Source organism: Raphanus sativus, chromosome 3 (genome assembly GCF_000801105.2).
Source record: "Raphanus sativus cultivar WK10039 chromosome 3, ASM80110v3, whole genome shotgun sequence".
Taxonomy (NCBI): Eukaryota; Viridiplantae; Streptophyta; class Magnoliopsida; order Brassicales; family Brassicaceae; genus Raphanus; species Raphanus sativus.
The window spans coordinates 24425249-24449314 of NC_079513.1; the positions used below are offsets into that span (position 1 = coordinate 24425249).

Sequence of the window (24066 nt, forward strand, 5' to 3'; positions counted from 1 at the left end):
CATTGAAAAAAGATAACGTGAAAAGATATAAGGACACAGTAAACTTCTCAGAATCATCTAACAGTTGACTTGTCAAGTGGAGAGGAAGTATCATGAACGCAAGAAACTTTTCAGCGTCCTCCTACAGTTGACTAGGAAAAGATACAAATACATTGACTTACAAGGAAAGACCAAGATCTGATATTATAATAGGCTAAGAGATTACCATGAGTCCTCCCCAACATCTCCTAAAGTTAGCCATTGTACACGTAAAGCTCAGCAAGAAACTGCTCGTAGCACTGAGAAGTCTAAATGATCTTAACTTTACGTGATAGACAGTTCAGTGTCCTGAAATGGCCGGTTTCAACGGGAAAAAAAAAATAAAATCAAAAATCAAAAGATTTCACTCGTCATCAGCATTGTGGACTAATTTTAAAAAGTTACACCCCCGTCACATAAACAAATTTCATAGCATTGTAGATTGTCTTGTTCAGTATAAGACCGCCTAAAAATGGTCTATGTACACCAAACTCCGCTAAATAATAATAAGGAACAATTCTATAGATAAAAAGAGGTGGGAGCGGTCAAAGTGTTTACCGTTTCATGATTGGGATTGTGCACGGCTTAGCATTTGGAAGAATACAAGAGAGAACCACATGACTTGGGACTTACGAAATCCTCACGGATGATTTCACTAGCCGGAATATGAATCAGAAAAGTCAACTAAGAGTAGCAACACTCAGGGCCCTCTTTAGGTACTAAACGTTCTCAGAAAAGACTAATACAAGACTCTAGTGTGGCGATTCCCTTCATGGCTCTTCACCAGTACCAGATCTCTTGATCCACTGCAAAATCGCTTCTGCTTCTGTCACTGCACGTTGTGATCCTTGCTCTGCAAGCTTCATAAATGTCGAGTATACATCCTCCCCTTCTTTGATCAGTTTCAGCCTAGTCCTCTCTCTCTGTCTCTGTTACCCGTATTCAGACAGCACATGCGAAGGACGATCGATACAACGTTCTCGCCATTCACTGAGCAACACAGATTCCTCAAGATACAGAACAGATGATCGACAAACCCTATATCCTCCATTTCTTCAATCACCCCGTCGTGTGTATACGTGACAACACAGATAAGCAAATATCCATAGGGAGACCACTTTTTTCCTTTTTATGGAAGGATACAGAAGTGGAAAACAGCATAAGCGGCATTTTATGGCGGCTGAGAAATCAGTATATATATAGATTCTATGATTGGTTAGGGAAGCCAGAGTGATCGAGTTCCCAAACCTGAAAAAATCTCAGATTGATTGCTCCGGGGATGTTGAGATTGAGCTTCTCTTCTTGGAAACTTACATTGCACGGAATCAGAAAATCTAACAACATCACAACACCTACACAAGGCTTGACCTCATTCGTTTCCTGCTCCTCGTCTCTGCACCCTCATCACGTCCTGATACTTTTCCTTCTTCAGTTTCATTGTTTGCCTCTATTTTTATGTCGATTACTTCATCAGAAAAGCCAGGATCATTATCATCTACATCATCCTCTATATCCTCCTCAACGTCATCAGTATCATTGTTATCATCGACAACACTTTCACTATCATCACCACCTTCATCTTCTTCGTCATCATCATCCTCATCTGCATTTTGATTGTTTGCCTCTATGTTTGTGTCGGAAACCTCATCAGAACAGCCAGGGTCATTATCATCGACAGCATCCTCTACATCCTCCTCAAAGTCATCATCATCATCGTGAGCACTTTCACTATCATCACCAACTTCATCTTCCTCACCATCATCAGTTGCATTTTCATTGTTTGCCTCGATATACTCTTCGTATTCAGTTTCTTTTCCATCAAGTACATCCAAAAGTCGTACACCACAGCCCTCAACCACCAAGGCTTTACCATCATCAACTGTGAATATAAAAGAAAGCTCGCTGAAAGTGGGGTCTTCGGCTTCAGGGTATTGCTGGTTTAGAGATAAAGAATCTTCAAAAATATATAGATGGTTTCGAGATGAACCTAGACATGACATATGATGAAGCCGGTCTGATCCATATGGGACAGTGTGGCCATTCTGTTTACCGCTGACGCGACAAGACACTGTCCAAGGCCCGCAAAGATTACGGGAATTGTCTTCTGACAGTAAGATGCAAGCTTTGAATCTGAAGAATGGAGGAAGAGGTCTTGGAGTCAGATGAATCGTTAGGGAACCTGAGATAGCTCGGTGGGTGAAGTGTGCATGCACATTTTTACCCGGTAAGAGCGCATATTTGCAAGCTGATGTCTGGATGAGCTTTCTCGCTTTTTGACTCAGGTTGAAGCAGCCAGCAAAGTTTAGGCAGATATTTGGATTTTGAAAAGAAGAATCTATTCTCCTCAAGGATCTACAAAAGTGTGCATCTAGAGATAGACAGGAACCTGGAAGCTGTGGCAGTGCTGTGAGCTTTCTGCAAGCTGTGATTTTAAGCTCACTTAGTCCGGAGAGACGTCTGATGCAATCTGGAATAATCTTTAAACTATCACTCGTTAAACATAATGATGTCGGAGATGTAAGAGACTTCTCTTGTAGACATATCGGTAAAATGTAGTGAATGTCTAAGTCTGATCGTAATTTCCAGCGGCGCTTCAAGTCAGGCCCCCACTTCATCTCTGCTTCAAAATATCCATCATCATAAATCATCTCCATATGACCTCCGCCACCTTTAAGCAGATCAATAGTCTGAAGATTCTCCAACTTAGAAATGTTTGGAGATACAATTTCCAGCTTATCGCATCCAGTCATAAAGAGTTCCTGTAAACAATATAGCTTCTCAATCCATGGAGGAATTTCCTCTATCCCTGTGTTGTGCAGCACCAGCTCTACGATGCTGTAAGGAACATTTGGGAACTTCTTGAGGTCACTCAACCCTGACATATCCAATCTATATAAACAAGACCAAGTACGAATCGATGATGGCAATTCCAATGCCCCTATCCCAGAATAGCTCAGATCGAGTTCTTTCAAACTCGAGCAACCACTGATTTTCTCCAGACTCGAGCAACCACTGCGTTTTTCCAAACTCCCGCAATAACTGAGGTTCAGTTCCTCGAGATTGATTAACCTACCGATAGAAGAGGGGAGCTCTAGCAATCTATCGCACAAAGAAAGATTTAGTACCTCGAGCCTCGTTGCTTTTGAGAGATTTGGAATCTCTTTCAGATACGGAGAGTTTCCGAAATCCATCCGCTTGAGGAATGGGAAAGGCTACACACACAAAAAAAAAAAAAAAAATTTAGATAAATGAGTAACCGCGCTTTACACACAAGACAATACAAAAAATGGATAATATATTTATTTACTTTGATTCCTTCCCAAAGTTTCTCGAAGTTGCTGTTGGGCATGATTAGTTCGACAAGAAACTTTCCAGAGAACTTGGAAGGCCAAAATCTCATTGGAGCCTGGTTCCAATATATGAATCTGAGTTTCTCGGGAAGATAGTTGAGGCATTCGGGTAATTTTAAGGTACCACCAGCGAAATATATAAACTGGAGATTGTTCATCCCTTCGAAAGCTCTTTTACTTATTGGGAGTTCCTTAAGTAAACATGGGAACGATATGCCTAGAACTGTTCCAGTGCCCTATAATAGATTATTCAAAAAGAAACAAAATATCAGCTTCAAAAAAAAAATACAAGGAAACAGAAGACTGCAGTAAAAAAAATAAACTTACACTATTTTCATCAAAAATATCAGAAATCTCAGTGGATTTCGTCAAGAACTGTCGCTTTCCAGGCTCGGCAGACTGTCCGTAGACAATTTCTTTACCCATTTGTTGCAGTAGACTATGCATCCTTATGAATCCTTCCTCTATGGATATAAGGCTTCTATTAGCTAAGCTTTGCAGCCCATGGTTGACGTTCAAATCGCTTTTTTCAAGAAGAGTCTTAACGGTATCAACCTTGAAATCAGCAAGGAAACATGCAATATGCAGAAAAAGATCTTTTTCTTTATCACTTAAGACGTTGTAGCTCAATCTTAGAGTTGATTCAATTTCGCTGTTAAGGCTAGACCTGAGGCTTGGTAGTGCGTCTATCCATTCGTTCTTGGACATTCCTCGTAGATACGACCCCATGACTCTCAAACCTAGAGGAAGATTACCCGCAAGTTCCGTAACTTCCCAAGCAAGACCTTCAAAACCATTATTTGGAAACTTTTGATCAAAGGCATATAAACAGAAGATCTGAAAAGCCTCATGTCTAGCTGGAAATTTCATCTCGTAGATTTGATTGGCCTCCAGTTTGAGTGCTTTGAGAAGTTTTCTATCTTCGGTTGTAATGATAATCATACTTCCGGGACCAAACCATGCTCTCTTTGACATTTCCTCTAGCTGCCACCAGCTATCCACTTCATCAAGAACAACCAACACTTTTTTGTCACACAGCCTCTCTGGAGCCCCTCTTAAGTGACCAACCACAATATCCTTTTGGTTAAAAATTTGAGACAGCAGCTTTTCCTGAAAACGTAACTTCAATTGATGGTCATTACCACAAGACCTCTCAAAACATCCTTTGATATTCTCCAAAAACGTGCTGAATGAAAAACCAGGAGAGACTTGGTCATACAAAACTCTGGCGGCGGTCGTCTTACCAATCCCGGCAGGACCCCAAATACCAATCACCTTAACTTCTTTTGTTTGTAGGCTCAACATCGTTTTCATCTCCGTGACACGAGCTTCTATGCCAACAAAGTCGTCAAAATCATTTGATGGTGTCAAAGCCAACACACCCATAACATTTGAGGCAAGTTCGTTGATCAAATCAGCTTCACTCCCACTAAAAAAAACAGAGGGTATTAACAATTAAAACATACATCGTGAAAAGCAGCTACACATAATACGCAAGTGGAAGTAAAAGGGAACGAACCAGTTGCTAGAGGCATAACCAGCTATACCCGCGACTTCCTTCAAAGCTTGCCTCCAAACATGCGTCACCTCTTCTGTTTTCCCCACACAGGTCTCATCAAAAGCTTTTCCGAAATCTCCGGTCTGCTTCCTAACCTCAGATGGATCCACTTCGTAGAAAATCGTTATCACTCTTTGCTTATCCTCTTCCCTACACTTCATGATTTCCACTAACTCACCCAAACACCAGCTTGAAGAAGCGTAGTTACGGGAGAGCAAGACAATGGCGACTCTTGATTGCCTGATCGCTCCTACAAGCCCAGGACCGACGGATTGGCCCCGCTCCATCTCGCTATCAATGAACGGTGAGATCCCTTTGCTTTTGAACTCTTTCACAACGTGGCTAAGAAAGCCTTTGCGCACGTCTTCTCCACGGAAGCTCAGGAAGACGTCATACAGCCAACTGCAAGACACAGATGATGAAGAAGCCATGAATAACAAGCACAAAGAAATTCTGAAGAGAATGACAAAGCTTTCAGATTGGAAGAAGAAATAATCAAAAAGAGGCTTTGTTTGTGTATGTGGGGCTATTAGCCACATTAAAAAAAAGACTCAGTAAAGTTCTGGGGGTCTTATGCTCTTTATAAAAAAAAGACTTATGGGGTCCTCTTCGAATTTACTTTTCAAGTGGTGAGGAAGATTCATGAATGCAAGAAAATTCTCAGCGTCCTCCTACAGTTGCTTAAAAAAGATACAAATACATTGACTTACAAAGAGACTTAGGAGAGACCCAGATTTGATATCATAATAGGCTGAACGATTACCTTGAGTCCTCCCCACATCTTCTCAAGTTGGCCATCTGTACACGTGAAGCTCAGCAAGAAAGTTCTCATAGCGCTTGACAGTCCAAATGATCTAAGTTAACGTAGGGGACAGTTCAGACCTAGACCTATGTTGAACTTTGGATCAAACACATCGATGCCGTGAAACTACTCTGTATAGTCCCGGGAGTGTAAAAGCTCCATGGCTTTCATATATTGACTAACCGTGTTCTTCCTGAGCAAAACAACTTGAATGAGAACTCGTGCAGAAGAAAAACACTTCTAGATATTAAGTAGTAACTTACGTTCCTGCGATCTCTTGGTAAGTGCTAGTGAATCACTAGTAGTGATGATGAAGTCTGCGTTGTTCATAGCGATTAGATCATCTGTGAGCTGACAAGAGAACTAGAGAAGTGGTACTTGTTGTCGAAATCTTTCTAGTAAATGTTTTGAGTCCGGATACTTGGTCTTCTCCAGAGCATGTGCAACACTAAACGGTTGTAGCTGAAATCAAATCAGTGAATAGTTTAGAGCTAAAATCTCCAGCAAGCATAAGTCTTTTCACACACTTGACAACCATATCAACTTAAATAACACAAATGCACCACGAATCACCACAAGAAACTGAATCAAGCTAACAACACACGAGATCTATCAAGCAATGCAGGTAAAATGGCAGTTCTAGTGGCATATCCAGTACGCATTCATAAACAATCTCCAAACTTTTTGGTATCTATTATGATCTAAAAGTGAAATGGAACCAATGTCGCTACCTGCACGAAGAGGAAGAAAATCCGAGTTCCGAGCAAAGCAGTAGGCATGAACACGGCTTCCAACATCAAAAAATCACAGCGTAGTTCTTCGGAGGCCTTGCGGTTAAGCACCGAGTACTCTTAAACAACCGATCAGAACAATCGGAACCGAAATCACGAGCAGAATACCGCGATGGCATTTTGATCTTGTCGGCAGACAATCCCACGCTTAGCCGTCATCTTTCCTCCGTCGACAGAGAGGAGCCTCTGATGAGATTCGGAGGAAGAAGGAGAATGGTGACCGGTGGAGGAAACGGTGGCAGTTCCGGACAAAATGAGCTCAGTGAAGGAAGACGAACGGTAGCGTATCTCACCGGTGCCGGAGGACGCCGTGGCCTGCGGAGGATCCTGTAACGGCTCCAGATCGAACGATGGAGTTAACAAGAGCGAATTGATCTGGAGAAAAAGGGTTTTTCAGTTTTGAGTCTATTTGCCACCTGTAATTTTCTAATTCGTTCAATTACATACGCCACGACGCCACGTCATTCCCGCGTTCTTTTCTTTTCGTAATCAAATTGCATCCCCAGCTTCTGATTGGTTAAGAAAACAATATAGATTTTGCGATAACTAATTTATTTTTTATTATATTATTTTAATCATATATAAATAGTAGATCCTCGCCCCTATAACCGGCACGCCGGGAAGAATCAGCGAATCGATAATGTCAGATTCGGTTGCCACGTTGCCGTCTCCGAGATCCGCCGCGGATGTATTCTGGGATAACTCTCGTCATCCTCCTCTATGGCTCAACCCTTCCCTCTTCCTTTCCCCATCCTTCGACTCCGAGTCCTTCGTCTCAGACCTCCGTACACTCGTCCCCTTCGACACTCTCCGATCCGAGCTCCGATCACACATTTCCTCCCTCAGCCGCGATCTCCTCGACCACATCAATCGAGACTACGCCGATTTCGCGAATCTGAGCGCTGAGCTCGTCGATATCGACGCGGCTGCAGTCCGCATGCGCGCTCCGCTCCTTGAGCTCCGTGAGGAGATCAGCGAGTTTCGTGGATCCGTGGAGGCCGCACGTGTCGCACGTGCGAGTGGATTAAACCAACGTTACGATGCTGATGCGGCAAGGGAGGTTTTGGAATCGTCGCTCGAGGCTTTTCGTGTGGTGTCTAAGGTAAAACAGAGTTAAAGGCTTCTGCTTTTCATTTCTACGTGAATTATAATGACTCTTAATTGTTAAATGTAGGTTGAAAAGCTTATACAAGGGCAGCATGATGGAGCAACCATGAGAGAAACACAGAGCGTGCTCTTGGAAAGAATTGCTAGTGAATTGAATCGGCTCAAGTTCCATATGGCTCCTCATGCACAGGTCTCCACTATGCATTTACTCGTACAAGACGATAGATTGTCTTACTAAATGATGCTTACTATTATTTTATGTTATGCTTACACTAGTACAGAACCTGCCTTTCATTGAGAACTTGGAGAAGAGGATTCAGAGCGCTTGTGTGTTATTCGAGGCTAGCTTGCGTAGTTGCTTCATTGACGGGCTAATCAACAGCGACGCAAACGTCCTTTACAACTGTCTACGTGCATATGCTGCCACTGATAACGTCAAGAATGCAGAAGAGGTTTTTCGTACAACAATTGTGGCTCCATTTGTACATAATGTTATTGCACATGAAGCGTATGATGGAACACTGCGAGATGAACTTGAAAACGATTACAAACAGATCAAGCATTTCGTTGCCAATGACTGTAAAACGCTGCTAGAGATATCTTCCACTGGTAATCCACTCAAATTCTCTGCGTCATCATATTTGTTTTACAGTCCTTGGCAACGAAATGCTTCTGAATTTGAGTGGATTACCATTGGACATTTGTTTTCTTCTGAATGTTGTTGTTTTTATATTTTACTCACGTTACTCTTTTCTTGGTATCTTGTTTTCAAATCAGACAAATCGGGTTTGCATGTCTTCAACTTCTTGGCAAACTCAATCCTGAAAGAAGTTATTTTGGCAATCCAGAAAGTAAAACCAGGCGTGTTTTCTCCTGGAAGGCCTACCGAGTTCTTGAAGAATTACAAGGCAAGCTTGGATTTCCTAGCATACCTTGAAGGTAGAGTAACTGATCTGCATTTTTCTCTGTGAAGTGATTTTCATTTGATACCTGGTGAGTGGTGATGAAGTTGCTTGGATATGCTTTTGCAGTTGAGTAATAATACCAGATACTTTTTCTGTGAAGGGTACTGTCCGTCTAGGTCTGCTGTAACTAAGTTTCGAGTTGAAGCGATATGTATCGAATTCATGAAGCAATGGAATGTGGGAGTGTATTTTTCACTGAGGTACTCAGAGAAATATCATAGATGGCTACTGACTTACCATTAGAATTATTGGCTTCTCAACTTCTCTAACTCGAAGATACATAATTTCAGGTTTCATGAGATAGCTGGAGGCTTGGATTCTGCTCTTACTTCTGCTTCTCTGGTTTTCATTCAGGATTCTGACTCAGATAAACGGAATTCACCCACCTTAATGCTTAGACAAAGCATTACTCTTTTGGACAGCTTGCGATCATGCTGGAAAGAAGATGTTCTCGTTTTCTCTGCTGCTGATAAATTTCTTCGCTTAGCCTTACAGCTTCTTTCGAGGTTTGTGACATTGATACTATCATCTCTCACTAGTTTTTTTTGTTCAAATTCTAATTTTGACAATGTATTAACATGTAGATACTGCAATTGGGTGTCATCTGCGGTGAATGCTAGAAAGAGTAATGCCAACCTGAGTCCTGGATGTGAATGGGCAGTTTCAGCAACTGCAGAAGATTTTGTATATGTAAGTCGAGTCACTTTCTATGTGGATTGTCTTTCAGTTCCTTTTTATTTTGGAAATTTTGACATGAATACATGAAGACTATATGGTTGATGATTTTGTGTTATTAGAATTTTTACACGTTGCCTTCCTTGCAGGTTATACATGATGTAAATTGTCTAATCTCAGAAGTTCGTGGCGATTACGTTGGACATATATCACACTATTTATCTTCATGCTCCTCAGAAGTTCTGGATGTTGTGAGGAAGAGCATGTTACAGGGTGTAGAATCGTTACAAAACGTTCTACCTTTGCTTAAGAAGACCATTATTGAAGTCATTGTTGATCAATCTGTTGAGGTAAAAACCTGGAGAAACATTATTCTCATTGTTGAATTTATGCACTTCAAGATTTGTTTAACTGCCTTAGTGAGCACCTGCAGTGTTGAGTACAATTTGCTTTATAGCTTAACAGTTTACAGTTATTATCATCTAAAGTATCATACATATTCAAGTCTGGAATGGTAAAATGTTTCTTCTCTCCTTCAGGATCTAAGTCAGCTCAAGGGAATAGCTGCAACATGCATGATGTCTAATAAACCACTGCCTGTTAGGCATTCACCGTACGTGATTGGACTATTGCGCCCTCTAAAGGTATTTCTTTAGCTTCGGGATTGAGGTTTTAAAGACATAGTTACTTGACTGATGAATTCTGAAGTGCGGATTATTGCATCTTACGTGTTAATAGGCATTTTTGGAGGGAGACAAGGCGAGCCATTACTTGACCCACGAAACAAGGGAGGAGTTATTGTTTCACACTCTCACTGAAATTACCAGGCTGTATTATGAACTAGCTGCTGAACGTTTAAGCGAGGTAAGTATCTTTTATAGAACAATAAATATCCAGAAACGTTTGGTGAGTACGTTATGTGCACTAAGAGGTGGTAATATGTTGCAGGCGAGAAAAACAGAGAATTTTCTTCAGAAATCGCGACAAAATGCTCAGAAACGGGCAGGTGGAACATCAGGTGTAGCTGACCACAATGTATCTGGAACAGAGAAGATGTGTATGCAGTTGCTCCTCGATCTTCAGGTAACCCTCCTCATGATGTTTCATTGTGTTCTCTGAAAATAGTAAGTTTTGGTAAGAAATAGCATCATCGGTTAAAAAATATCTTTGTCAGGAGTATGGCCGAAACATTTCTGCGTTGGGGTTGAATCCGGAAGAGATCGCGCCATATTGTTCCCTCTGGAAATGTGTTGCACCTCCAGATAGGCAAAAGACAATTAGTGTTTGAGGACTCGCTGCTTTTTCAGACAACATTTTGATATCTTGTAAAAAGGGTTATACTTTCTTTTCTTCGCTTGGGTTTGTTTACTTAATACAACGACCAGAAGAGGAAGAGAATTTTTGTTGAAGAGTGTTTTCCAAAGTTGCATTATGATTTGATAGATCTACGAGTAGTGCCTGCTTTGGCCATTCAGTATTCTGTAGGACTATTTCGTCGTTGGTACGTAAGAACACACCAAATAGAATGAAGACTTCAAGGGCTAAGTTTATATATGCATGCGTGCGGAGGAAGAAGGAAGACCCAATATTTGGTTTGTGGAGGATGAATAAGGAACAGTTTTTAGAGATTAGTGTTTAGACTTCAACCAAAAGAAATTAACTGGTTTCGAGAGAATAATTGATTAACAATGTTATTTGATGAATCCATGTTCTTTAATTACTGGGTCAGTGACCAGTGTGCTCCCACAAGCAAACTAACAATTATGCAATGCTATTCTTGTCCAACAACAAGCAAGACATAGCCCATAAGGAAAAGATCTAACAAACATCATAGCTAATGTCACCATACCAATGTGCAACAATAGATTAGTGATCAGATGCACTTCACTTTCAGTGAATAACCTAATTTAAATTTGTTAAGAAGAGAATTACTATGTTCTCTGAGCTTAAACACAAATCAACAACATAAGCCAAGAACACATCTACAAAGGTTGACAGTTGAAATTGTTTACAAGACTAGCCAACATTTATAGCCAAAATCATGTTTTCAGATGTTTGATCAATTATAGCTCAGACCCATCATCAAAGCCACAAACTTCTAATAAACTCAACAACAAGCTCAAACATTCCGACACAATCTGAGTAACTGACCTAACCATTTATCAAATTACGCATATTCCAAACATCTCAAGACAAGAAATAAAAGTTCATAAATATTAAAACTTTCCGATACCACCAAACACGTAAAGATAGCAAAACATAAGTTCTTAGATATCCAAACAAAACATGAATCCTGAAAATGAAACCTTGCAACGATCCGAAACAAAAACAACACAAACCAGCATTTAACGGTAACTCTTCTGGAAACGAGAACGAGCACCACGACCACCAAACTTCTTCGGCTCGCACCTCCTCGGATCCGCCACGAGCAGAGTCCTATCGTACCTAACCAGGATATCCTTCACCTCCTTCTTCGACTGCTCGTCCACGTACTTCTGGTAGAACGCCACGAGCGCCTTGGCGATACTCTGACGGATGGCGTAGACCTGGGAAGTGTGACCACCGCCCTTGACGCGGATCCTCATGTCTACGCCAGCGAAACGGTGCTTCCCGAGGAGGAGGACCGGCTCGTAGATCTTGTATCGGAGGATATCAGGCTGGAAGAGCTCGATCGGGGCACCGTTGAGCTTGATGAGACCGCATCCACGCTTGCAGTGGGTGACAGCCACCGCCGTCTTCTTCCTCCCGAAGCATTGCACGGATGCTTTAGCAGTTTGTGTCGCCATGGTTGGGGGTTTGCTCTTTCGTCCGCCGCTGGAAATGAAAAACCTAATGCAGAGAGTGGCCCAAGTAACAAAAACACATGGTTATATAGTGGAGAATAAACCCTAGGGCTTCCTCCAGTCACAAAACGCAGCGTTTAAATTAACTGATGGATAACGTAAAACGCAGCGTTTTGTGTTAACTGATGAAAGAGTACTAAAACGCTGCGTTTTAAGTCAACTGATAAAATCCTGAAACGCTGCGTTTTGGTCATCTCTTTCTTCACCTCTCTCCACTCATCTCATCGGAGTAAAGTTCTCTCCGGCGAGAAATGTTTCTCCTCCGTCGTTATACCAGAGGAAGCCTCTTTTCAATCTCCACCACTGAATCAACTCTCCGTCATTTCACCAGCCTCGTCGATCCTCCCCAAAGCTCCGAATCAAACCAATCAACCAAAGGAGACTACTTCGCCACAATCAACCACGTCGTCAACCTCGTCCGCCGCGAGATCCACCCGGAGCGATCCCTAAACCGTCTCCGCCTCCCGTTAACCTCCGAACTCGTCTTCAGAGTCCTCCGCGCCACCTCCCGATCCGCCAACGACTCCCTCCGCTTCTTCAACTGGGCCCGATCGAACCCTAACTACACCCCGACCTCCATGGAGTACGAGCAGCTCGCAAAGTCCCTAGCTTCCCACAAAAAATACGAATCCATGTGGAAGATCCTCAACAGATGAAAGACCTCTCCCTAGACATCTCCGCGGAGACTCTCTGCTTCGTCATCGAGCAGTACGGGAGGAACGGACACGTGGACCAGGCCGTTGAGCTTTTCAACGGTGTTGAGAAGACTCTCGGGTGTAAACAGACTTTGGAGGTTTACAACTCCTTGCTCCACGCGCTTTGCGAGGTGAGGTTGTTCCACGGAGCTTACGCTTTGTAAGGAGGATGATAAGGAAAGGTGTGAAGCCTGATAAGAGGACGTACTCTGTTCTTGTGAACGGGTGGTGTTCCGCTGGGAAGATGAAGGAGGCGAAAGAGTTTCTTGATGAGATGAGTAGGAAAGGGTTTAACCCGCCGGCGCGTGGGCGTGACTTGCTGATCGAGGGGTTGTTGAACGCTGGTTACTTGGAGTCTGCTAAGGAGATGGTGAGCAAGATGACTAAAGGAGGGTTTGTTCCTGATGTTCGGACTTTCAATACGCTTGTTGAAGCTATAAGTAAAACAGGGGAGGTTGAGTTCTGCGTTGAGATGTATTACGCTGCTTGCAAGTTAGGTCTTTGTGTGGATATCGATACGTACAAGACGCTTATACCTGCGGTTTCGAAGATTGGGAAGATAGACGAGGCGTTTCGGCTTTTGAACAACTGTGTGGAGGATGGGCATAAGCCGTTTCCGAGTTTGTATGCTCCTATAATTAAAGGGATGTGTAGGAATGGGATGTTTGATGATGCGTTTAGCTTTTTCAGTGATATGAAGGTGAAGGCTCATCCTCCTAACAGGCCGGTTTATACTATGCTGATAACGATGTGTGGTCGTGGTGGGAAGTTTGTGGATGCGGCTAATTATTTGGTTGAGATGACGGAGATGGGTTTGGTTCCGATATCGAGGTGTTTTGATATGGTGACTGATGGGTTGAAGAATAGTGGGAAGCATGATTTGGCTATGCGGATAGAGCAGTTGGAAGTTCAGCTTAGAGGTGTTTGAAATACATACAGTGCTGAGGCTGGCTTTAGAATGGCTCTGATATTTGGGATCTTTTTTGTAGAAACTCAGCTGCTTTGAGTTGCAGTATCATCAAGTACTTGGAGCTGAGTGTTGGTTAGATTATACTTGGGATTTGGGAGTTGAGTGTAGTTGAGGACAGGACTACTTGGGAAAGAGGGTGCATTTTGATGTACGGTTGTCTTATCTGTTCAATCTTGCTTTATACCAAACTATCGATAGTTGATACCAATCTTTTGATGTTCCCATTTGACACCATCAGATACCATTACAGCATCCAAGCTACTCAACAAACAGATAGAAGTTGAGAAACCAAGTGGTCCAAGCTAATCAAACACAGGATCAACCATTATTTAACAAAGTGAAAAGCTGTTCTTCATTGATATAAAGGTTCCAATGTTGTATTGTGAGCAACACCCAACAATTGTCTACTAAAGCCATTCAAAAGCCGAGAAATAAAGAAAGTACCAACAACACGAAATATACGAAAAGGACACAAAGTGATCAAACTACTCTGTGTTTAAACAAAAGGTTTTTTGCTTCGGTGAGAAACAAGCACGCATGAAGAAGACCTTTTCACAGGCTTATATGTCAGCTTCAAGGAAGTTTTGAGATAGGGTTACCTATGGAGGAAGAAAAAGAAACATGTTTTAGATTGTTTTCTTCAAAAAGGATTTACGTGAATTTATGATTGTGATAGAAATATGTTACCTTCTCGCCTAGTTTGAAGGGTGGGAGACCCTTGTAAGGGCATGTACCGCAGCGGAAGGCATCACCGAGTCCACACTGAAATCATTGTTTAAGAAATATTCAAGTGTGGAATCAAAATATCGGACGCACACAGAGAAAGAGATGAGCAAAGAAGCTTACGCTGCCACATGCTGACTGTGGATTCTCGATTTGATCCTCGGTGAGTCCCAGCTTCACAGCTTTCTCCTCTATCTCAGCTCTACCACAAACGCAGTTCTTGCAAGCTTTCTTAGTGGTCTCACAACCACTAGCTGCAGAAAATGCAAGATATGTTTACACACAAGGAACGAACAAGAATAACAAAAGGCCATATGGGATCATCTTTTATTACCAACAGGAAGCTGTGGCTTCTTGAGGTCCTCCTCTGTTAAGAGAGAATCCTCATCAATAAGATCATCAATAAGATCCAAGGCATCGCCTAGATTAACCTTCGGGAGAGTTTTGGCAGGCTTCTTGAGAGCAAATGATGAACCGATCTTCCAAGTAGGTTTCTTTGCCTTAATCTGCATACAACAACATGTTTCTCTGTTATATATTCAACTTTCACAAATAACTAGCGTTAAGATCCTCGATCCTTGATATTAAAACAAGGGAGAAGACATGTAAAAAGTGCTCACCCCAACGGATAAGCTGAAGTTAGACAACTTAATTGATTTCAAATCAAGAGACTGTGGCTCCAGAAAACCAGCCAAGGTCACTCTCCTTTGAAGGGTCTGCAAGGAAGATACCATAAGATTGATTAAGCAAGAACGGATCAAAGAAACCACCTTTATATAGAGTATAGACAAATCACAAACCTGTTGCAATTCTATAGTTTCACCCTCAGAGTTCGTGCAGACAAAAACAGAAGCACCAGGCTTCAGAACTCTTGAGAACTCGCTATAGATTTTGTCACTTGGAAAATCAGATGTTCTGGAAACGGCTAGAACCAAGTCCACTGAGGAAGCATCCAAAGGAACCTGATCTGCAAAGTAGTCCAAAACATAATCATAAGACACAAATCTTCCTCTATACGTACATCTAATTACAGCCTAATTAAGCAATTCAACCCTATTTTTAGAGCCTTAGCTAAATAAAATGACGAGACAGTACTAATGAGGACCTGAGATTTGTACATAGTGTGGATGAATCATATGCTCATTAGTAATTACAGCTTAACTAATCAATCAAAACCCTATTTTTTAAAGCCTGAGCTAAATAACACAAGGAACAAGGATCTGAGATTTGTACTTATTGTAGATGCTTGAGTAATAATTAGAGGATCACAACGCTCAATCCCTTCCTTTGCGAGTTCCTTCATTATGGTCAGAACAGAGCTAACAGGCAACACCACATCATCCGTCACAGCCAAAAAAGTCTTTTGAGTCACCATTGAATCCTACAAAATAACAAAAAGCCCAAACAATGAAAACCTATTAGGTTCATGAAAAGAGATAAAATTCCAAAAGTAAATAGATTCCACAGCTCATGTTGCTAGAAACTCCAAAGCTCGAAACTTTATTACTGGGTTACAATCGAATTAAGATGAAGCTAATCACAATCGATTCAGCTAATCCAAGCCCCAAAAGAGAGGAACTTTCTGAGGTTTTAGCTAAAACTGCATGCAAGTCGAAAAGATAATAGAGAAACAAAACTTAAACTCACCATGTTAAGATAGAGAGATCTCTGTAAAACCTTGCGAGATGCCCAAAACCCCTAATAAGATCTCTCTCTCTCTCTCTCTCTCTCTCTCTCTCTCTCTGTGCAAAAAATAAGAGAAATCAAATTTTCTGACCTTCTCTTCATCTTTATCTCTCTTCTCTGTTTTTATATACTTTTTCTTTCTCGCCGACTCGGGATTTTCATTGGTTCGCCACAGTTCTACTATAACGCGGTTTTATCTAACCGGGATTATGATTTTATCCGCCTCGGTCCATGGTAACCGGGTTTAGTTTTTTCTTTTCTTTTGTATATGCAAACCAGATCGTAAAGAAAGACATCACAAAGATGATTCGGGCAACAATGGTGTAACGTATGTTACTTGAATAGAAACGAAAACAATATTACCGTATTACTTACTACAAGACGTTTTTATCTAATATTCAACACATCTTACATCAAATATAAAAATAAACAAATCAACAACAATCGTCATGGCTGTTGCCACAAAGCAGTCTCTACTCGGAAACGTTTGTATTCCATACGGTATTAGAAGAGCAAACACATCATATTACATCAGCCAACGGTTCCTTTCTGAGGCAGAGACTCAAAGGCAGACACTGTATTATCAAACCTGACACGTGGTAGCGGTGCGCCGCTCTGTTTGATGGCACAAGCCGTTTTGTCTTCGAGTGGACAACGAGCTTTGAGCATGCTGAAGACATGGTTGTTCAGCCGTCGAGCTTTCTTCATCCCTTCCAACAAACCTTCCCATCCCTTTTTCAAACAGCAACAAAAACAAAACAAAAACATTCAAACAGAGAAGCAAAGTGTTGCTGATGAGGGGATGAGGAAAGCAAAAATCTACCTGGAGAACTTGAGGATTCCTATGAGTATGTGAAGCAGACACGGTCTCAACCTCGGAGACATTCAGTACTTGGTACGAGAAATCAAACAACTCAAAGTGAAGTTGCTGTCCTAGCAGGTAAATGATAGTGCAACCACCCCAAGCTATCGAATCACCGAGGACTTCTTGCTGAGCTGATTGTGGAACTGTTATCTCCTCCAGATATCCCTGAGTTCATAATTGCAAATCTTTTATAGGAAAGATTTGAGAAGATCAAAATGTTAAAATGGTCAACTTACGATCTGAAGACCACCGTAAATGCGGTAAAAGTCCTTTGAAGTTGTGATATCGACGAAACCCGTCTTTGGAGGAGCACTCCATTTACTGCAGTATTTGTCAAGCGAAGCGCTTGTGAATGCAAGTGTGTATTCGAGAACGCTTCCACCGTTCATGTTCGCCTTATACAAAAGATCTGCACATGTAAACATAGCACCATAAGAAAAGAGTAAACAAAGAAACTGATGAGTGAATGAATAGCTACAAGCTCCTGATTAACCTGCAGCTTCTGCTTGTTTCGACATGGTGTAGAACGCTGCTGGATTAAGGCAACCTGGACTTGACACAACCGCAGAAGTCGCTGACTTCAAGAGATTGACAAGTGGGCTTTCGCCTTCTTGAGCGTTAACTATCTGTCCTTCTGCGCCCGGGATCAATCCCAACCATGGAGCTGTTTGCATGAAACGTTTTGTGTCTACTTCTCTCTGTGTGACAACAAGATCACATAAAATATTGGTTAGACTATATCATTAGACTTGTTAATTTTCTTACAATCTGTCTGATAAGACTGACCAATACGATATCAAGAAGTCCCATTGTATATATCACACTTCCAATTTCCTTTATTCCACGTAGAACTTCTGTTTTGAGTTCTGCCTTTGTGCCCCAGTTTAGTTGTTCTCTAATAAGCCTCATACAGCCTGTAAATGAAACAGCAAAAAAAAAAACATCAGACGAACAGGAAATATGTCACGAAAAGATGAAACACATCAAGAACTAAATTTCATAAGAACCTGCGACACCACCATCAAAAGAAAGCAATCCGATAGACTTGGGCAATGCTTCTTGCAGTCCAGAGATCATTGGTTCTAGTGTTGTTATCTGAAAGTTTTCAAACATAAGAACTACTTTAGCTGGCTACTCGTATAATTAGTAGTACCGAGACAGCAGAAATATTTTGGTGCAGAATGTGCAATATACCTTATTTGATATATGATCCAGCAACGCTCTTATAAGCCAAGGCAATGATCTGGATCCAAGAAGTTTAACTATGGAAAACAAATGTGGTATCCCGAAAAATCCACTATGCAACCGCGCAAAACTTTGATGTGCTGCAGTTAAGTCCTACCACACGAAAGACAAATAAGTATGGAACCAATAAAAACACAGCAAAAATATAATATGGAACGTTTAGTAACCACAATATGATTGTTTCAGAAGAAGTTAAAGTAAAAAAATGGCTTAAAGAGATTGCTTCTTACTTGAGTGCCACAGTAGAAACTAGGCTTAGCAGAAGGCACTGATGGTTTCTGAGTAGGAGGAACTTTAGATGAGCGGACAAATCTCTGTGTGGTATTGCAAAGTATGAAGTTTGGTAGGAAATCACTCTGCATCTCTGACCATATCTAGTGCCCAACAAAAATAAAATAAGAAAAGCTGAAAAAAAAATTTAGAACCATAAATAATTCCATCAAATGATTGTATTGCTGACCTGTGTAGCAAGTCGACTGGAAAATGAGACAAGAGAGATGTTTTCTTGCATTTCATTCAGCATTAGGCTGAAAGGATCTATTGTAAGATCTTGTGAAAGCAGTTCATGTGAGTGCTTTAGGATATCTATGAGCTTCTCCAGTTCCTGCAGTTATGAAATTGTATATTTTACAAGCAATGGTAATACATAACAATTCAAGAAAAAGAAAAAGAAGAAAAAAACTTACTACTACAGCACATAGGTCCTGGGACTCAAAACGATCAAAGAGAAACTCCAGATTCTCTCTAAAAGTTTTATTCATCCTTTGAGCGATCAAACTTCTTAAATTAATTGTTCTACCAAGAATCTGCACATCATAACAAAAAATTAAGAAGACTGTACCCCAGAATTAGATTCAATGCTTGAAAAAATAAAACTAATTCTATGTAGTGTCATAACAGTAGAGGTAAAGAGCAGTATTATTGTTCACCTTTACTTTTGTCATCTTAAATAACGCAGTAAACCTCACAGGCTGGATGGAGAACTTTTCACCATTGTCCAAGGCAAAGAGAAATGATGGATCAAGAAGCTCACTGTTGAACTCAGCCATTGATAATAAAAGAGTTTAGATACTCACCAGTTACCAGTGAATGGGATTAATATCTAAAAGAAAACAAGTAGTTAGGTACCTTGCTGACCAGCTCTTGTAATATGTGAATATAGACTCCGAGAGTCTTGAAACAAATATATCAAAACCATGGTCCACCTACAGAAACAAGACATGATACAGGAAATAAGATTTTTTTGTTCAAAGAAACTTTTTGATTCAATAAGAAGATCCGGTATTAAACTCTCATTACCTCAGCCTCAATTTCATCATAGAGGAACCTCTGCCTCAGCACAACCAGTGCTTGTTGAGCTGAGTCATTATAAATGTCAAAAGGCAGCAGAACACTCTCAATAAGGCCTGAATTTGGGGCTTCGAGAATGTGATCTATCAGCATCCATGGTAGTGAACATTCAATCGGAAACTGCAACATTACACAGACAACTATTTGTAAGAACAAGTCAGGGAAGAAGTGAAAATAAAGTGGCGAAAGTAACATTTTACTACAGCCACATACCTGAATAACACGTGAAGACTCCAGGTAAAATTCTCTAAACCACAGGAACCCGAGATCAGTCAATATTCCAATACTTGCTGCAGCCATAATAGATTGAAGTTGAAATGTCAGCTTAATAAAAGGGCCAGTAAACACCAAGCTGGCTCAATACAGCTAACCAAAAAACAATTTTGAGCATGTGGGTTTACCTGAGTAATCCAATATGTGCAGAAAAAAGCTTAGCTTGTAAAAGAAAGTCTCCAGTTGCTTTAAGTCATTAACAGGAATCTCAGAGCCATTATTTCCAAAGAATCCCCCTGGCCTCCTCAGATTTCCACCAGAGACAACCTCATATATCAAAAACTGCAGGCAATGCACCTGAAACAACAAGACAGCAAAAAAATTCAAGCACTATGTCTTACGTTCCGTTTATGTATCAAAAATAATCATGAAATGGATCCAAACCTGTGCTGCTGTAGGGGCAACAGGCCTCGGATAAAAGAAGTTCGATTTGCTTTCATCACCTCCGTGTTGTGAAGATGGCATCTCATGTTCGGGCCTGGTGTTTGCCATCCAGTCAGCTGAAAGTGTCCGCATATCAGAAAGAATCCTGAATGCAATCACACATATGACACCGTTAACAATATGAAAAGCTTAAACTGAAGGGAATGTGAGTTGAAATGGGCAGAGAAAGAATGAAAAACTTATTCACCTTGAGAGATCTTTCTTCTTTCGGAAGGTGGTACGCAACATCGTGGCTAACGTGTTTTGTACAAAATCTTGAACCTCGGCATGTATTGTCTCCCATAAAGCATCTGCAACTAATGTGTCACAGCGCTGCAGCATCGATCCTACACTCTTTATATAGCCAACAAGTTCTACCAAGGCTTTCCTTTCTTCTGCAGTATAATTGTACCTCACCACCTGTTAAAAATAATTTAAAACTTGTTACCATGAAAGAGAAAACGATATCTAGTTAGAGAAAATATCCAAATATTTCAAAAGTTATTACCTTCTCGTAATCAGAATATGATCCGGAGGCTTCTTGCGTCTCTGCTGCATCCCTACACGGGCGAGAAAATTTCCAAGCAGATTGCTCCCAAATGCGTGCAGTCCATCTGCTTAGCAGCTGGAAACCTTCAACAACCATATCATACATGTTTCCTTTCACCTCTCTGCACCATTCAGTGTATGCTCCATCATTTGACTTCAACAGCAATAACTGCATGAAATCAAGTCAGGATAACATCGTTGGAACTTAAGAACTCCAGGGAAAAATAATAGCGTAAGCACCTGATTCATGGATGAAGCAAATCGGATTGTGAAATCGTCGTGCTCAGCACGGAGGGCGCCAATGTGGTTGACTATCAAATAATGCCTCTGGTATGTAAAATATGTTAAGGCTTGCAATCTTCAGAGCATGTGTTCAGTTTGCGATAATGCAGATAATAGTTAAATAAGCACGTAACAATAAAACAATACGAAAGGATATTCTAGCGCTTCACGTGGAGGGAGCTCATGAGGTGCTGGAAGAGTCAAAAGGCGAGTCTGTGAAGAAAACTTTTGAAAGTATACTGACAGTTCTTTCAAAATTGCAGCAGGAGAAAGATGGAGATCTGGAAACGCAGGAATGACAGGATCATTCTGTTAAGAACACGCACAACACAGATATTGGTTAGCAAGTCGCAGACGAGGCTTTTAGGTATATTAGTTGTGAAACTTAAATAGGTATAGCATGTACTTCAATACCTTGAAAATGTTGATCATTCTGTTGAGTTTTACCCTCTTGTATAAAGCTTCGGTATCTTTCTCTGATGGCGTTGCTAAGACAACAAGAACGGGCAAGACTCGGAGAAGAATATACCTCTCAGGAAAAAGGAGTGCGAAGTCCAACTCCAGAGACTCAACAATGAAAACTATGAGAACTTGGAGAATGTCTTCCACACTAAATTTAAGTTAAGGAATCCAAAAGGTTGCAATATAGAAATACGGCATGATTGTAAGAAACATGTACTGGTGACTGTGATGATAAATATCTAAAAGAAAGGATACTTGTTCACACGGAACATTTCAACATGCAAGTTGAGTAAAATAGCCCATCTTGTGCTAAGGAAAATCTGCAAACACAAGAACTCACATTTTAATTTATGACAATTCACAGGGGAAGGCAATAAGAAATGAATGCAAAAACAAGCCATGCCAACACCTGTAAGTCATCTAACTCTTCTCTCATGGTATCCGTATCTTGCCACTGGGCACTGACTTGAGTGAATGTTCTGAAAAGGGCAAAACATTATAAGGAAAGAAGCAACAGAAAATCTTCTCGGAGACTACTTCAACTCTAAAGAAAATGTTAGTAGCCAGTATAGAAGGGTCCTATTTGCACAGAGAATGTAAAGACCAGATAAAATAATGTTTTTTTACCTTTTATACCAAGAGAAATCATTAGGAATGCTAGCTTTAGCATTTTTAAGATGATCAAGCTGAACCAAGACATCAAGCAACTTCAGCATTGACCTATATTAAGTAAAATCAATGTAAGTTATATACACAAAGAGTGTCTAAATGTCTGAGGATGTATACGGAAGGTAAAAGAGAAGTTATAACCCACCAAAGATGTGTGACTGTGGGGCCATTGATTCGCCGTTCAGGTCTTGAAAACCTCTGCATATCAGCAGCTAGCTGCAGAGACGTAGAGTATATATGCACATTATTTCTGATACAGGAATCTCAATGAAAAGAGTCGGAAAGGGGAAGGAAATAAACCGCACTTTAGCTGAAGCCGACGACTGCCATCTCTGGATTTCGCGTAAACGGCTCATTTCTAAGTCCAAAACTTGATAAGTTTCTAGGTACAAATCTGCCTGGCTATGCTTCATAGATTCTGGAAGCTGCAAGTATATCATTAAATGAAGAATTAACTCATAGTATGATTCTCAAAGTCACTTAGTATTAAAATATTGTCTAAAAGTAGATAAGCAGTGGAGTAGAGTAACAGAAATCACAAGAACGGACCTGAGGCAGTGCTTTGACGCAGCTTCTATATGTGTATAGAATCGACGCCATCTCTTTTCCTTCTTGTATAAGCGTGTTCTGCACAGAGTTAATCAAACAATTAATTAGAAATATCAAAATATAATAAGATTGCAACCGCTACGAAAACCAAGTACGGAAAAAGAAGGGATGTAGCTATCGAAATCTTAATTTTTAAACAGCTTCATAAAATGAAGGTAAAGAAGAAGAGTCCTACTACATACCAGCTGGTTAAGAGCTTTTGTGTCTTCTGAAAGAGATAACCGGTATGCCGCAACATCACTATACTCTGCAAAACCAACCATCTTAAAATCAGTTGACTACTATGCTAAAAAATAATAGTGAAGAAGAGAAGAAAAGAAAAGAAAAGAAAGAGACCGATGGGACTATCGGTTGCAGCTCTTTCAGCTGAAACCATCACAGCAGGTCCTTGCACTTCTGGTTGCTCATCCTATCATACAGAATGCGTCAAGAAAAGTTGTTACAAAGACTCCAACATTTATATTCAGCATTTCGTTAAAAACCTATTTTTCACTGCTAAGTGGTAATTAGGCAACATAGTTTTGAGACTAATCGAAGATCCGCGAATAGATCACAACAAGTTCTCTCTTTTCTAGTCAAACTTTTGAAATTGAGCTCCAGAAAGAAACATTACAGTCATATCTATTGATCTTAAGAAGCACAAATTTCTAAATTTAACAACAAATGAATTCAAAAATCGAAAGTAACCTCTAAGGAGAAAGTGGAAAGAGCTGCGATTGCTTCCTCTACCGGAACCGCCATTGTCGTCACCTGTACCAAAATTTAGAAAGCAATCAGCAGCTGGGAGCCGCCAACATCGGGGAGGGAAGACTAAAGGAGAAAAGCTTCCTGAACGTTTGCGTTTTCTCACCTAACAACAATGGAGATGAGAAGCTGCTACTACTTCTTCTTCAAGCCGATCGATTTCGATTCTTTACGGATCCAGAAAATATCTACTACCTTTTAAGCTTTGAAGCTCTCTCTCTCTCTTTCTTTCTTTTCTTTTTTTTAACTAGACAAATGAAGACCTCTCGACTCTGAAATCGCGACTAGTGTTCGTCATGTCATCTTTAAGAAGGTTTTAATTATACATACTCTAAAATCATTTTATTCTAAATCTTTGTTAGTTATTATTAGGTAGTATACAAAAGAGTTTTATATTTCTCTGAGAACTTGT

The 24066-nt window shown here is 40.7% G+C and overlaps 6 protein-coding genes across 9 annotated transcripts; 2 read left to right on the forward strand and 4 right to left on the reverse strand.

The window, feature by feature from the left end:
- Positions 1–648: 648 nt before the first annotated feature.
- On the reverse strand, positions 649–6907 carry LOC108847476 (disease resistance-like protein DSC2). 4 transcript variants are annotated; one of them, XM_018620720.2, is made up of 7 exons: positions 6460–6907; positions 5992–6190; positions 5690–5921; positions 4888–5328; positions 3696–4797; positions 3326–3604; positions 649–3230 (listed from the first exon to the last, which is right to left on the reverse strand). In XM_018620720.2, the coding sequence occupies exons 3-7, from the start codon at positions 5722–5724 to the stop codon at positions 1371–1373; spliced, it is 3717 nt and encodes a 1238-aa protein (XP_018476222.1). In that variant the 5' UTR covers positions 5725–5921; positions 5992–6190; positions 6460–6907; the 3' UTR covers positions 649–1370. The 4 variants fall into 4 exon arrangements, with proteins under 4 accessions (XP_018476222.1, XP_056861226.1, XP_018476223.1 ...); XM_057005246.1 differs by lacking the exons at positions 5690–5921; positions 5992–6190; positions 6460–6907 and adding an exon at positions 5637–5655; XM_018620721.2 differs by lacking the exons at positions 5690–5921; positions 5992–6190; positions 6460–6907 and adding an exon at positions 5546–5609.
- Positions 6908–7104: 197 nt separating this feature from the next.
- Positions 7105–10710, forward strand: LOC108844208 (conserved oligomeric Golgi complex subunit 2). Its single transcript, XM_018617431.2, has 12 exons — positions 7105–7621; positions 7694–7816; positions 7908–8235; positions 8404–8565; positions 8692–8791; positions 8882–9097; positions 9176–9281; positions 9416–9616; positions 9806–9910; positions 10005–10130; positions 10215–10349; positions 10441–10710. Exons 1-12 carry the CDS (start codon positions 7160–7162, stop codon positions 10552–10554), a joined length of 2178 nt encoding a protein of 725 aa, XP_018472933.1. The 5' UTR covers positions 7105–7159; the 3' UTR covers positions 10555–10710.
- Positions 10711–11457: 747 nt separating this feature from the next.
- LOC130509373 (40S ribosomal protein S16-3-like) lies at positions 11458–12121 on the reverse strand. Its single transcript, XM_057005251.1, has one exon. The coding sequence runs from the start codon at positions 12050–12052 to the stop codon at positions 11612–11614; it is 441 nt and encodes a 146-aa protein (XP_056861231.1). The 5' UTR covers positions 12053–12121; the 3' UTR covers positions 11458–11611.
- A 55-nt stretch (positions 12122–12176) lies between these two features.
- LOC108836316 (pentatricopeptide repeat-containing protein At5g18390, mitochondrial) lies at positions 12177–13996 on the forward strand. Its single transcript, XM_057005247.1, is given in 3 exon segments — positions 12177–12754; positions 12757–12963; positions 12966–13996. Coding segments are annotated over 3 exon segments (1368 nt in total). The 5' UTR covers positions 12177–12360; the 3' UTR covers positions 13733–13996.
- A 103-nt stretch (positions 13997–14099) lies between these two features.
- On the reverse strand, positions 14100–16298 carry LOC108836317 (anamorsin homolog). The gene is made up of 8 exons (XM_057005250.1): positions 16145–16298; positions 15731–15878; positions 15298–15464; positions 15118–15213; positions 14832–15003; positions 14621–14751; positions 14462–14536; positions 14100–14373 (listed from the first exon to the last, which is right to left on the reverse strand). The coding sequence occupies exons 1-8, from the start codon at positions 16145–16147 to the stop codon at positions 14335–14337; spliced, it is 831 nt and encodes a 276-aa protein (XP_056861230.1). The 5' UTR covers positions 16148–16298; the 3' UTR covers positions 14100–14334.
- A 204-nt stretch (positions 16299–16502) lies between these two features.
- LOC108836318 (protein PIR) lies at positions 16503–23947 on the reverse strand. The gene is made up of 31 exons (XM_057005243.1): positions 23761–23947; positions 23598–23660; positions 23247–23319; positions 23093–23157; positions 22851–22928; positions 22607–22726; positions 22447–22517; positions 22260–22352; positions 22042–22111; positions 21888–21952; positions 21585–21780; positions 21325–21479; positions 21129–21219; positions 20848–21057; positions 20548–20759; positions 20301–20445; positions 20045–20213; positions 19857–19933; positions 19593–19763; positions 19422–19498; positions 19223–19325; positions 18980–19099; positions 18754–18897; positions 18524–18667; positions 18243–18386; positions 18056–18143; positions 17835–17962; positions 17542–17746; positions 17285–17457; positions 17007–17213; positions 16503–16915 (listed from the first exon to the last, which is right to left on the reverse strand). Exons 2-31 carry the CDS (start codon positions 23649–23651, stop codon positions 16715–16717), a joined length of 3849 nt encoding a protein of 1282 aa, XP_056861223.1. The 5' UTR covers positions 23652–23660; positions 23761–23947; the 3' UTR covers positions 16503–16714.
- Positions 23948–24066: the final 119 nt, after the last annotated feature.